We start from the raw sequence: 13,847 nt of genomic DNA, 5'->3' as shown, positions 1-13,847 counted from the left end.
GGTACAATGGCCTTCACACACAATCATGTGGACAGACGAATTCACCTCAGAGCCCTTCTTTGCTTCTTCAACAAGTGACACACCTATCACCAGACATCACATCATATTGTACGGCTGGATGTGTAATACCTTCATTCTTCACATGATCCTATTATGTTCTCCTACAGAGGGCTTGACTCGATGCGCCCACGGCTTCCGACTTCTACCTGCAGGTCCCAGCTCTGGCCACACGGGGGCAGTGTGTGATAGGGACAGCAGTGGGGAAGGGGAGTGGCATTCCAGCGGCCGTAAGTACTGTAGTGTAGAGCAGCGAAAGGACATGCAGGCAGAGGCAGGCAGCAGCAGCATGAACAAAACCAGCCCGGTTTGCTCCTGTCTACAACACCTCACAGACCTCTGCAGTGGAGGCTGGCGGAGGTGGACGTGGAAGGAGGAGGGGGACGGGCTCGTTGTAATGCACGGAACGGAATAAGGAACGCGTGTTTGATACCGTTCCTCATTCCGTTCCGTGCGTTACAGCGAGCCCCGTCCTCCTCCTCCGATGTCCACTTCCGCCTGCCTCTACTGCACTGTTCCGATCTGTCTGTGAGTCCCCATCACAGGGACTTCTACCCCACTCTGGAACCCCAAATATCAAGCAAGTCACAAGAGCCAAAAACTGCTATACTGTATACTGCTATACTGTACTATACCCCCCCCCCCCCCCCCAAAGAAAAAGCAGATTATCACTCACATAGTGAAGATATGTCTTGTTGCTGTCACACTGTACACCTGTCACAACATTCGACTCGAGAAAACTCTTTGCCCCCCTGAGGAATTTGCTTCTTCCCCCCTGGCGTGCATATCATCCGTTCAATCCCATAAAAGTATAACAGCGTCTGATCCGATCACAGTCATGACTTTGTTGATGTGGTGTTCAACGCGAGCGCGTGGTGATTAAATGTGTGCGTCTTGATGTGGTGGTCAATAAGACTGGCGATGCAACGTGAGCCTGTTGGACTGGCCAGTGAGTCCATTGCACCAGCCGGATTCAATAAGACCCGGAGATTCAATAAGAGGCTTGAGTAACGAGCAGCACAAGGAGGGAGAGAGAGGGAGAGGGAGAGGGAGAGGGAGAGGGAGAGAGGGAGGGAGGGGGAGAGAGAGGGAGGGAGAGATAGAGGGAGGGAGGGGGAGAGAGAGGGAGGGAGGGAGGGAGGGAGAGAGAGAGGGGGAGAGAGGTGTGTATGTGTGTGTGTGTGTCTGTGTGATATAGTAATATGCATGTGTACATTGTGTCTTCTCTCTCTCTCTCTCTTTCTCTCTCTCTCTCTTTCTCTCTTTCTCTCTCTTTCTCTCTCTCTTTCTCTCTCTCTGGCTGTGGAGACTCCCTGGATGCCGGCGGCGATGAGGAGAGTGGAGTGTTGTTAACCCCTGGCTGTAGCGTGGGGCGCCACACAAGTGGAACTAATGGCAGGTCAAACCCCCGGAGAGGTGTAAGGCTCCCCGAAACGCAGTAACCACTCCAACGCAAACCAAGGGGCCGACTTAACCATCCTGCAGTTACCAAGGCAACCGCAGCAAAAAAAAAGAAAAAAAAGATGGGACATTTGTCTTCGAATGGCTTTTCCTTTCTCCTTATCTCTCGCTCTCTCTCTCTCTCTGTCTCTCTCCCCCCCCCCCCCTCTTTCTTTCTTCTGCTCCCTCTCTCGTTGATGAAGTATTGAGGGAACTAGGGAGCAATTAATTTCCACCCTGGTCTTCTCTCTAGCTATGCCAGTGTCTACCTGGAACGTACAGGATATATACTGTTCATACTGTATATACTGTTCATACTGTATATTTTTTAGTACTTCTATTTTATTTTATTTTATTCTTTTTTAAAACTTATTGTATTGTTGCACTACTCTGTGGCACTGTCACTTTTGCATTTCACTGTATACTTGTATGCACGTGACAAATAAAGAATCTTGAATCTTGAATATACACTCACCGAGCACGTTATTAGGAACACTATACTAATAGTGGGTAGGGCCTCCCTTTGCTCTTTATTAGGAACACTATACTAATACTGGGTAAGGCCTCCCTTTGCTCTCAAAACAGCCTCAATTCTTTGTGGCACTGATTCCACAAGATGTTGGAATCTTTCCTTTGAGATTCTGGTTCACGATGACATGATTGCATCACGCAATTCCTGCAGATTTTTCAGGTGCACTTTCAAGCTGTGAATCTCCAGTTCTACCACATCCCAAAGGTGCTCTATTGGATTCAGATCCGGTGACTGGGAAGGCCACTGAAGAACACTGAACTCATTGTCATGTTCATGAAACCAGTTTGAGACGACTTTTGCTTTGTGACATGGAGCGTTATCATGCTGGAAGTAGCCATTAGAAGATGGGTAAATTATGGCCATGAAGGGATGCACAAATAAAGTGTTCGGTGAGTGTACACTAGACTGCAGAACTCATCATCACACGGACATGATTTGTTAGAAATAATTATACAGATTGATTGATCAGAACAAGCATTGTGATTGGCCGAGAGGCTTTTGAAGCCGTGCTTTATTGTCCCAATAAAGTAACAGCTATGTTTACCATACGTTACAATCATATCCCTGGGCAAAAACTGGAATTACGAAGATTTATTTAGCATGTTACCTTGACAACAGTGGCTGTTTTGAGAACTATATTTCCGAGAGCAGGGCAGAAACCGCCATAATCTATCACCCAATAAATGCTTAAGGCATTGTTTTTTTTGTCAATATTCTCCATTTTGTTTTGTAACCCTTGTATAAAAGCAATAAGGCGCTTGAGGCCGTGCTTTATCGTGAATAAAGTCACAGCTTTACTCAGCTTTTCTTTTACTCTGCTTTGCGTCGGGCCAAACGACGCCCCTCAGCTGTGACTTTCTTCACGATAAAACGCGGCCTCTTGTGCCTTATTGTTTCAATAAATAGTATGTCGAGTACAACATGGAGAGAGTGATATAAATGAAAGTGAAAAGTGGAACTGTAGATAGTAAACGGTTCCTGTGCTTGTATTGACTTGAATGCCTTCCGCCACAAGAGGTTCTGTGGTGAATGTTTGTTCTGTGAATGGTGTGATTTGTTATTATAGGGTGTTTGACCTTGAGCCAATCTCAAAGGTGCAAGTGTTTTTGTGTGCTTGCTATTCTCTCGCTCCTTCCTGTTCTCTCACTCCTCTACCACTCCTACTCTCTTTCTCTCTCTCCCCCCCCCCCCCCCCCCCTCAAGGCCACAGAGGCTCCATAGTGACCCTGGACAACACAGTGGATACAGCACAGCACCAAACTGCTCTGTTCCTCCAAACTCCAGGAAAAAGTGTCAGAGGCAATTACCCTTGAAGTCATTGGGTGTTGCCTCAACTCCCTCTTTCCATTCCAAAGAGTCTGAAATATCAAAGTCTCAAAGCCCAGAGTCCTCACAGGACCTCTTCATGAAACCACATAGACTCACAGAGTCTAGAGTCTGTGTGTGTGTGTGTGTGTGTGTGTGTGTGTGTGTGTGTGTGTGTGTGTGTGTAGGGGTGCGGGCGGGGCGGCCCACAGCTCTCTCCCAGTCCCAACAAGGCCTGTTTGTTATTGAGTTGATTCCTGTCGTTTGAGAGAATGACATAAAAAAAAGTTGGCTGGAAATGAAAGGGAAAGAAATGCTGTTTGGTCTTTTTTTTCCTTTCGAGAGACAAACACAACCAGGAGCAGTTCCAGCTCCTAACTCCAACACAACCCCTCAAACATTAAGAGAAAAACAAGAGGAAGAAGAAGAGAGAGAGAGAGAGAGAGAGAGAGAGAGAGAGAGAGAGAGAGTTTTTTCGTGAATTAAAGACTTCTGATGTTGACTCAGAATCAGATAGTTTAGTGAGGTTCTGTGGATGAGATCCAAGCAGCAACACCAAGGCCTTTTTTTTTCAGCAAAAGAGAATATTTAGAGAAACACTCTTATGCTCTCAAGGCTCTGCCTCAATGTGCTATAAGTGCAATTATCACATTCTTCATTTGAGATCTGTTATGAACCTTTTGAATAATTATCCAGCGCCAATGACTAAAGTGATATTACAGTGTGTGTGTGTGTGTGTGTGTGTGTGTGTGTGTGTGTAAGTGTCTAAGAGCTATATGTTAATGGTGTAAAATACATTCTTAGTGTGGCAGTGGCACTAGGGGGTGTGTCTGAAATATTGACGCTATTTTCAAGCCAGAATCTTTCAGTGCACCTGATGGCACCTGACCTGCTCGTTGTCATGAACACGCCTCTATTACCACTACTGGGATTTCCCCCAGTTACAGCCAAAACAAATTCGCCAATACGCTAGTGTTTGGACCTGCGTCAGTTTTGCGCTGGCTGAAAAGTGTGTGTGTGTGTGTGTGTGTGTGTGTGTGTCTCTCTCTCCCAGTCACATTGTGCTGGTCGGAATAGGGATATCTCGTATCTTTTCAACTGTGTAAAATGAACATTCAGCATCTTCAATATTGTCCACATAAAAGCAAGCAGGAGTGATAAACAACATCATTGACTGACATAGTGGCAAGAACAAAACACTCGTGAAATCTTAACTGTTTTTAAGGCTGTTTGCTCAGCCAGTTTTACTACAGTATTTTCCCAACTACATTTTTCATCACAGCTTTAGTTTTTTTGTTTTTTTTTGTTTCTTTGAATATACCTTTTTTTCCTGCCCGTTATCTTGACTGATAAGAGAAGCAGCATTATCCAAAAGACCGACGGAACGTACAGACGAACCAAAAACACTCAGACTCTAGATTGACTCTAATATATACATATCATGTAAAAGAAAATGGTATATGATTACACCTCCATAAGAATCATATCAAAGACATGGCCACTGAGCGAGTAAACAATAGAAAAATCATATATAAAAAATAAACAATAAATAGATTCATACTTAAAATAGTACTTTACTCCAAATACATTTTTATGTGTATGTCCCACCGTTCCACCATGCATAACGCCGTAAAAATTCCAATTATTTAGCGATTTGAAGCCTTATAGATCGCTGAATGGAAAGCTTAGGTTTACTTCCTGGAGTAGGGTAATGACGCATCAAATCACTCGGTGCACTTTTGACCCCACTCTGGTGTGCCTGCGGGTCTCGGAGAGCAACACACTCAGCCTTGATGACTTCGCCTCTACTGCGCTGTTGAGTGAACAGATGGTGGGGAATTCAAATGATCTTGGTCAGGAGGAGACTTCTTCCTAACCGTAACCCTAACCCTCTCTAACAACTTCTAGCTAGCTGGTACTGCATCTGGACGCGGTTATGACTAAGGAATTGTGGGTACTCTAGTCATTTAATAAGATTGGTAGTCCGAGCAAGTTTTGTTAGAAAGGAGGTATAAGCAAGATATCTTCAAAACTTGGGACATTTAGAGCTGTGGTTTTTGAAAAATGTGTCTAGAGTGGACTAATGCAAACAACAAGAACAATGGATTTGGAGTAAAATACCCCTTTAAGGTATAAGGTGATTGAATTTGCTAAACCTCACCGTTCACAGAAGCAAATCAACACACCACTGTCACTGTTTTTCATGTTACTTTGACACACATTTCTACCAAAATCAGGCTTCAGAGTCCTTCCTCATTGGAACTGAATGGAGAATTCATACCTCCAGTATTTATACATCATTAATAACATAATAAGCACCATTGCAATCGTCATCATGATCATCATCATCATCGTCGTCGTCATCTTCATCGCCATCTTCATTAGCACCATCACAATCCCTTTCATTGATGATGATCATGTCTCCTGTCAAACGTTTTCCTAGTACTAAGAGAGTATGACCCAGAAGGTGACCTTTAGCTCCAGTGTCTCCTTACAGTTCCTGTAAAGGTCATACCCCAGTCAGATGACCTCTGACCTTCGGACAAGCTGTCCCTCTGTTCCAGCCCATTGGCTCCTAGCAGTACACACAAGTGTTGCCCCGGCAACAGCCGTGCACACAACCGACGCACACATGCACTGGTCCCACATATAGGTCCACTGACACACTCATGGACATGCTCCCCTGGCCACACCTGTACACACACCTCCAGCCTAGCCCAGCACACCTGTCCTGTCCTGGCCTCCCAAACTGGAGGGTGGAGCCCCCTGCTGGTCGGGGTAGAGAGTTACACTGTGGTTTCGTACTCCATGACCTCCTTGGGGCTGGTGAAGCTCCTGTACTGGATCCTGGGTGTGACGGGGGAGGTGTTCTCCAGCACCAGGATGGTCTTCCTCAACCGCCTGTCGATGAAGTGGGCGTCCCAGGCGGGGTACATCTTCCTGGGCAGGTCTATACGGATCACCGGCCCCTCTGACCGGGGTGTGCGGGGGGCCTGGACCGGAGGGGCGCTGGGCCTCACCTGGAACACAGGCAGGCAGCTGTCCCTGTCCCTGTCCCCCGGCACCTGCTCCCCCCCCCGCTCCCGGTCCCTCTCCGCCCCCGTAGTCCTGCTCAGGGTCCTGGGGGGGCTGGTGACTACATCCGGAGGGGGGGCCGGGGCCGGGGTCACGCAGGACTCCACCACCCCCACCCCCTCCTCCACGCACCTCCACTGGGTCCCAAAGATGGGCCCGTCCGGGTGGAGCAGGCAGTAGTAGACGAACATGAAGAAGGTCCCCAGGGCGTAGCTGCACACCACTACACACACCACGATCAGGGCGTAGAAGTCGGAGGTGTGGGGCCCGCGGTAGATGTACCAGGCGGCGGTGAGCGCGGCGTTCTCCAACAGCGTGATGGTGAAGTAGATGGACATGCGGAAGCGGGCGCGACCCTCTTTCACATTGAACCAGCAGAAGATGTAGATGATCCCCACCACCATGTTATAGATGATCTCCTAAACAACAACAACAACAACAACAACAACAAACAGAAGGTGAGCATCATTTCTTTTAAGGGATAGGGAACAACTCAATGATGTAGAGTACACCATCCATCATCTTCAAATCATTAAATAATTGAACATAAAACATATTGAGAGCAGATTCATTCATTCAGACGAATTCATTCATTCATTCCTTTGTTCCTTCATTGATTTTTTCATCCATCCATCCATCCATCCACCCTTCCGTCCATCCATCCATACACACATCCATCCATCCATCCATCAATAATCACAAGTAAGCTACTAAGTACACGCAAACACATTTCCACCGCACCAAATGGTCTACCTGACCACACCCTATTCAAGTCCATGGTGAGGAATCTACTCCATTCAAATACATTGAATCACTTCTGCATCTGTGTTCCTCACCTCCCACTTGGACATGCAGAAGTCGGTCTCTCCCTGGATGATCCAGAAGGTCATGACACACCAGTGGGTGACGATGAAGATGCCGAAGTAGAGCTGGAACACGGAGGCGAAGAGCGCGAAGGCGATGGTCCGAGCACCGATGGTGAACAGGTGCCACAACATCTGGACGATCACGGCCTTGTAGGACATGGGCAGCTTGTCGTCTCTAGAGTCCCTCAGAACCTTCTGGTAGGAGGCGATCATCCAGGCCAGGGAGACCAGGGAGGCAGAGGCTGAGAGGCCTGCGGACGGGGGGGAGGGAGGGAGAAGAAAAAAATAGACATGTAGTGTGAGGAAGAGTGTGAATGTGTGTGTGTGTGTGTGTGTGTGCGTGTGTGTGTGTGTGTACATAAACAATATGATGACAGGGCATTGTGAGTCTGCTCCTGCTGTAAAAGCATACTAAGCCAGAGTTGTTTTCGAGGAGATGCACAACTCCCTTGATTGATTTATCATGGGGTTTTGGCGAGGGACGGAGAAGGCGGCGCCAGTCCCACGTGGGGATTACATTTCTGACCAATTATCACCCAAGTAGTAGATTAGCATCACCGGCTGATGTCGTTTCAAGAACCAATAGAGTCTTTCTTTTTCTTTTTTTCTTTCTTTTTTAAAAAAAATATGTTTTTAGGGCATTTCTGCTTTATTGGGATAGAGACAGTGGAGGTTGACAGGAAGGATGGGAGAGAGAGGAGGGATGACATGCAAGATAGGTCGAGGGTCGCAAGCGAACCAGGAATCTTGCGATTACGTGGTAAGTGCATTAGTGCTACGCTACTAAGTGCCCCCCAATAGTGTCTTTCTTGCGTTGTTTCCCTGAGCAACGTATGTGTGGGAGGCTAGGACAGAGGCCAACATAGTGTAGTGTAGTGTAATTGTAGTGTACTTTTTTTTAAGCCATGACAACCACTTTTTTACATTCAAAGGACCGTGCAAAACGTTTCTATCGTAAACACTTTAGTGGAAAAGAGAAGTTGCTAAGCGATATCATTTTGGTGTGAATTGAGTTTTGGGTCCTGCCCTCCCATAGTCTAAAAAACAGTGTTTGATCTCTCTATTGTAAGCAAGCGCCCAAGAGGGGTCGCCAATTATGGCGGTGCTGTTTCCCGGCTTCTTTTGAAGTGCTTTGACTAAACTTACATCCAAACATCAATAATACCACAGACAGAGAGTCACACCATCCACCCCCCCCCCACTCCCCTCAATGGCACTGCTTTCTGCTCCTCTGTTTCAGTGTCCCTATCCTAGACTCCAGGAAAACACGTTACATAATCTCATCAAAGTAGATCAGCTCTATGCAGCCTAAATAAAGTCCCCTCTCCTCTCTCTCTCTCTCTCTCTCTCTCTCTCTCTCTCGGTTTAATCCAAGACAGACTGTCTGTAGCATCTTGATTATATTGAATGACATACACATGCACACCCATACACACATGCATACACACACGCACACGCATACACACACGTATACACATGCACACGCATACACATACACACACATACACACACACAAAATTACATTAAAAAATGACTGTTATAATTTTAGGGCTTTGCTATTCAAATTTTCATTACTTTTGATGTGATTAATTACTAATTGGACATGCGATTGAATTATTAACGTTTCGGAAATGAATTTTTCATGTGCTAAATGATATCTCTCGCCGCTTTTGGCCATCCTGCTATGAGCTTATGAATATGTCTTTGACTTCAATGGAATGGAATTTTCGAAAGGAAGATGATAGATCTTAAGTTGCCTAGCCATCACAGAGAGAGAGAGAGAGAGAGAGAGAGAGAGAGAGAGAGAGAGAGAGAGAGAGAAAGAGAAAGAGAAAGAGAAAGAGAAAGAAAGAGAGAGAGAGAGAGATTAACAAGCAAGTTTTTAATTATGTCATTCATTGAAGTGTTTTGAATAAAGAGGGCAACATCTTATGAAACTATTCAACAGTGGGAATATGTAAGAACACAGAATGTTCTGCGGTTTAACACTTAGAGAGCAAGATCATTGTCTTGGCAAGAGATAACAAATGTATGCATGCTTGTACACTCATTTCCAATATGCATTCTGTGTCTGTGTATCTATTTATGTAAGTGTGTGTGTGTGTGTGTGTGTGTGTGTGTGTGTGTGTCTGCCAGCTCTGAGCCGTCCTCTTTCTCTAAGCATCTCTCTCAAGGTGCTGCTGACGTTAATATCAGCCAGATCAGCCGCCAGGCTCTGAGATAAGGGATGTTAATATTCAGGTAGAACAGCTCTTTAATATCTCTAGAGCTCTGTCTGTCTGTCTGTCTGTCTGTCTGCCTGCCTGCCTGCCTGCCTGCCTGCCTGCCTGCCTGCCTGCCTGCCTGTCTGTCTGTGTGTGTGTGCTCAGCAGGCCTCGCCCCAGAGGCTCAGATTAAAGCACGGTGAAGAGAAAGTTCTAGACTACACACAGAGGGCAGACTAAACCAAGAAACCTCCCAACTCTTTGAGGTTTTGGGAGGCGGGTTAACTTAAACACAATGGGCTGGTTTACAGGACACAGATCAAGCCTTCTCTGTGACTTAAAAGCAACACCAGTGGAGAGTACATCTACAAAGTCAGGCTTGGCTTAATCTGTGTCTGGGAAATTGCCCCAGTGAGTGAAAAAAAAAAAACTGGGGTTTCATACAAAATGCAATGTATTGTATCTGTTCATATCCAGTGCTTCTGGGCATGGTAGATCAACATCACCATTTCACTCCCAGGCATACTACATCATTGAACGACAACCTCAAGCTCTGAACCAACGCTAAATACTTAACTTTGCTCCCGCCAAACTGCCGATGTCCAGAGTGACAACAAGCAACACCACTCTGACACGTTTATTTTTAAACCCCCCCCCACCCCCCCAAAAAAGCGATTCCCTTTTTCTTTTTTTTTGGGTCAGAGTGCTTATAGCTGTTTTTGGGGAGATCTCGGAGGACTTCATGAATCTCTGTTTCTCTCTGTTTCTCTCTGCTTCTCTCTCTCTCTCTCTCTCTCTCTCGTGTATGTCGTCCTTTCCATCTGGAGGATATCCAGATGAAGAGACGTCTTAATTAGCCCAGCCAGACTGAAGGCATTAGTCAACACTTTCACTTGCGTCCTCGATCGGCGTTAGCTCTCGTAGCCCCCCCCCCACTCCCCCCCACCCCCACCCCCCGCCCCCCACCCCCACCCCACACCCCCCACGTGCATGCCGAGCTGCAGCCACGCTTAGTTGGAAGGCGAGAACGGCGAGGGCTATCTTAATTAAATGAAAACATCACAGCGCGACGACGCGTCTGGGTACAGAGACAGAGATTAGAGGGACAATTAGGGGTGGGGGGGGGGGGGGGGTGGGCGGTGGGGGGGGGGAGGAGAAAACAAGAGATGAATTAAAGAGTCACTGCGCTGCACATCCTGTTAGCTCTCTCTTACCTGCACCGCAGAGAGAGAGACACACTGATGGGGAGTGCTAATTGCTAACTGAACTCAACGGCGGACTTTCGTTGCCAAAACCCGGAATGCCGGATCGTTCCGAAGGCAGGAGTTCGGACGGAGGATGATTGACTGCAACGACAACATGCCTCCAATGCGGATGTCAGATCTACAGTGCTACACCCTACTGCCGACCAACCGCAGGCCCGCAGTTTGACACACCCATCTTGTGGCTGCGGGGGAGGATGTCTGTCTGAATCAGAGGGTAGCTGTACATCCCTACTCAGCACTTTTCTACATGGGTGTGGACGGCGTGCGGACGTGGGGAGAGAGAGAGAGAGAGAGTGTGTGTGTGTGTGTGTGTGTGTGTGTGTGTGTGTGTGTGTGTGTGTGTGTGTGACTCTGCCTGTGACAGAGAGCTCCCTGGGCCTGTGACCCTGGTCGGCTCGGGTGTGGGACTCACTGACAGAGGTCAGAGTCAGCTGCTCGACAGCACACTGCTCATGTGAGGTGTTTGACAGTCTCTCTCCAGAAAGACAGAGTGAGAGAGAAGAGAAATGGCCCTCCTACACACAGAGGTCAGTGTGACCAGCACAGTGCGGATGTGGGACAGAGGTGTTTGTCAAGGCCAGCTACAGCCTCCACCTCCTCCTCCTCCTCCTCCTCTCCTTTTCACTCCCTCTCTTCCCCTCATCCTCCTCTTCCACCTTCCCCTCTTTCTCTTTCTACCTCTCCTGAAAGACAGAGTGAGAGAGAGAGAGAGAGAGAGAGAAAGAGAGAAAGAGAGAGAGAGAGAAATAGAGAAATAGCCCTTCTACATAGAGGTCAGTGTGACCAGGAGTTTGAGGGTAATCTGTGACGCCAGATGCAAATCAAGCCTCCTTCAGCCCTGAAACTCCTGAGTGAGAGTGTGTGTGTGTGTGTGTGTGTGTGTGTGTGTGTGTATGTGTGTTTTTGTGTATGTGTGTGTGTGTGTGTGTGTGTGTGTGTGTCTCAAGATGCTGCCAACATTAATATCAGCAAGATCAGCCGCCAGGCTGTGGGATAAGGGATGTTAATATTCAGGTAGAATAATCAGGTCTGTCTGTGTGTCTGTGTGTCTGTCTGTATCTGCCTGCCTGCCTGCCTGCCTATCTATCTGTGTGCCTGCCTGTCTGCCTGCCTGCCTGCCTGTCTATCTGTGTGCCTGTCTGTCTGTCTGTCTGGAGGGAGATGGTTGCAGGCTATGGGGCAGAAAGAGAAATCAGGCCAGTGTTTCCCACTCGTCACACACTGACCCCCCCTGGATGCCCTGGATTTAAATAACACTTCCTCAGGGTGTGTGTGTGTGTGTGTGTGTGTGTGCGTGTGTGTGTGTGTGTGTGTGTGTGTGTATGTGTGTAGGTGTGTGTGTAGGCGTCAGGAAAATGGGGCACATTTGAGTAAAATATCAAGTCAGAATGTTCTTTTTTTTCCATTTGGATTAAGCCTTCAGTATGTCATGTTAGGTATGCCTCATCTGATGCTCAATGAAAGCAAGTGGCTGGTGTGACAGCTCAATTCAGCCCTGGCTCAGTGACAGTCATAGATGCCAGGGAGATATACTGTATAGCCGGGGAGACACTACACAATTTCAGCCACCAATTTGCCACAAGCCAATTTCTGAAGACCGAATTTACATACAGGGGTGTAAAACGCAGGTCATCTGAGGTGAACTTGACGCCTTGACTCGCGCGGTGCGAGTGGGTCAACGACACGAAGAGAAAGTCCGATTTGAATTCCGACATGTCCGGATTTCTTGGTGAGGCTCCTGGCCTACTTTTCGCAGTTTGAGAGGTGGTCCAAGGCGATATATAGGAGCCTCAACCAAAGAGAATCCAGGATGTTGTGAACAATGGCAATGCGTAGGGTCACGTTTGGGACCCATACTTCTAGAATACTTCAAAGAACAGCTCCATCAGAACATTACAATTCTCGCTTTGGAACCAGGAAATGGATGAAAGACTTGTGGAGCCCTGCAGGACCAAAGCTGCCTTTATAGGCGAAAAAAAATACATATCTTTTGTATGAATTCTTTTGTATGAATTCTTTTGTATGAATTCTTTTGTATGAATTCTTTTACCTGAAGAATGAACCTTGTCCCCAGGCTACGATGCACAGCATTCAGGGCGGAAGTGTCTCCGACGGAAACTATGCAAGAATAGAGGCCCTCTGCTGTCCACACCTGGATATGGTCTGCTATTCTCGTCTGAAATGTCTTACTACTTAGTACAATTAACATACATGAAAGGGGAGGGTGGGTGGGGGGGGGGGGCTCTGCTGGTGGAGTGTACAAATTGCATCAAGACAGCTTGACGTGGAGAACGAGTCTCACGCCATGAGACCCTCTCATTGGGTGGAAGCGCCTGGCATTTGTCAGAATCACACTGTGTGTGCCCGGCTTAAATGTGGGCCCATTAACAGGAACACCAAGCAGGTGACATGTTGGGCAGCCTCCTCAGCCTCCCTCTGTCTCCCCCTTTGCTTCCTCCCCCTCCCTCCCTCCCTCCCACCCTCCCTCCCTCCTCCCTGTCAGAGTGACAGAGTTGTGTCGCTCGACGGAATACAGAACTGTATGCGAGAAAAAAAGCACCCAAAAGACGTTTGTGTTTTATTCATCACAAGCAAATATACTCTCTGTAACAGACACATAAATTAATCATGATCTACAATACGATTGAGGAGTGCGCTGATAGCTCTTCTCAGATCCCCCTGCTTTTCTCTCTCGCGCGCGCGCCTGATGTTATTACATTATCGGCATTTACTACATTATTAGTTGCTACAGGGCCTCTTTGTCTCACTTCTGCTCTTACAAAGTAGACATGGCATTATTTAGTAGTTCTGGTGCTACAGTACAGTATCTTGCATCATTGTCAGTGTCATGAGTAAAATATGCCTTTAGACTTCAGCAATCTCTCCCCCTCTCTCTCTCTCTCTCTCTCTCTCTCTCTCTATCAATTCAATTAAATTCAATTCAAAGGGCTTTATTGGCATGGGAAACAACTGTTTACATTGCCAAAGCAAGTGAAATGATAAATAAGCCAAAATGAAATAACCAATAAAAATGGAACAGTAAACATTACACACAAGTGTTTCAAAAGAATAGTCAATGTAAAACAATGTAAACGTTTTGGTG

General features: G+C 47.0%; 1 protein-coding gene across 1 annotated transcript in view; it reads right to left on the bottom strand.

Moving 5' to 3' along the window:
- Positions 1-6,120: 6,120 nt before the first annotated feature.
- The window catches only part of xkr7b (XK, Kell blood group complex subunit-related family, member 7b), a gene marked incomplete at its 3' end in the record, with an annotated part of 57,883 nt that continues 50,156 nt past the window's right edge, over positions 6,121-13,847 (bottom strand). The window contains exons 3-4 of the mRNA XM_083675828.1: positions 7,246-7,526; positions 6,121-6,828 (exon numbers count right to left, since the gene is read on the bottom strand). Coding sequence (XP_083531954.1) covers positions 6,121-6,828; positions 7,246-7,526 — 989 coding nt within the window. The remainder of the gene's footprint in view (positions 6,829-7,245; positions 7,527-13,847) is intronic.

The sequence above is a fragment of the Argentina silus genome (assembly GCF_951799395.1).
Source record: "Argentina silus genome assembly, chromosome: 8".
Taxonomy (NCBI): domain Eukaryota; kingdom Metazoa; phylum Chordata; class Actinopteri; order Argentiniformes; family Argentinidae; genus Argentina; species Argentina silus.
The sequence above is the reverse complement of the archived record's forward strand: the minus strand, read 5'-3'. Positions and strand labels throughout refer to the sequence as shown.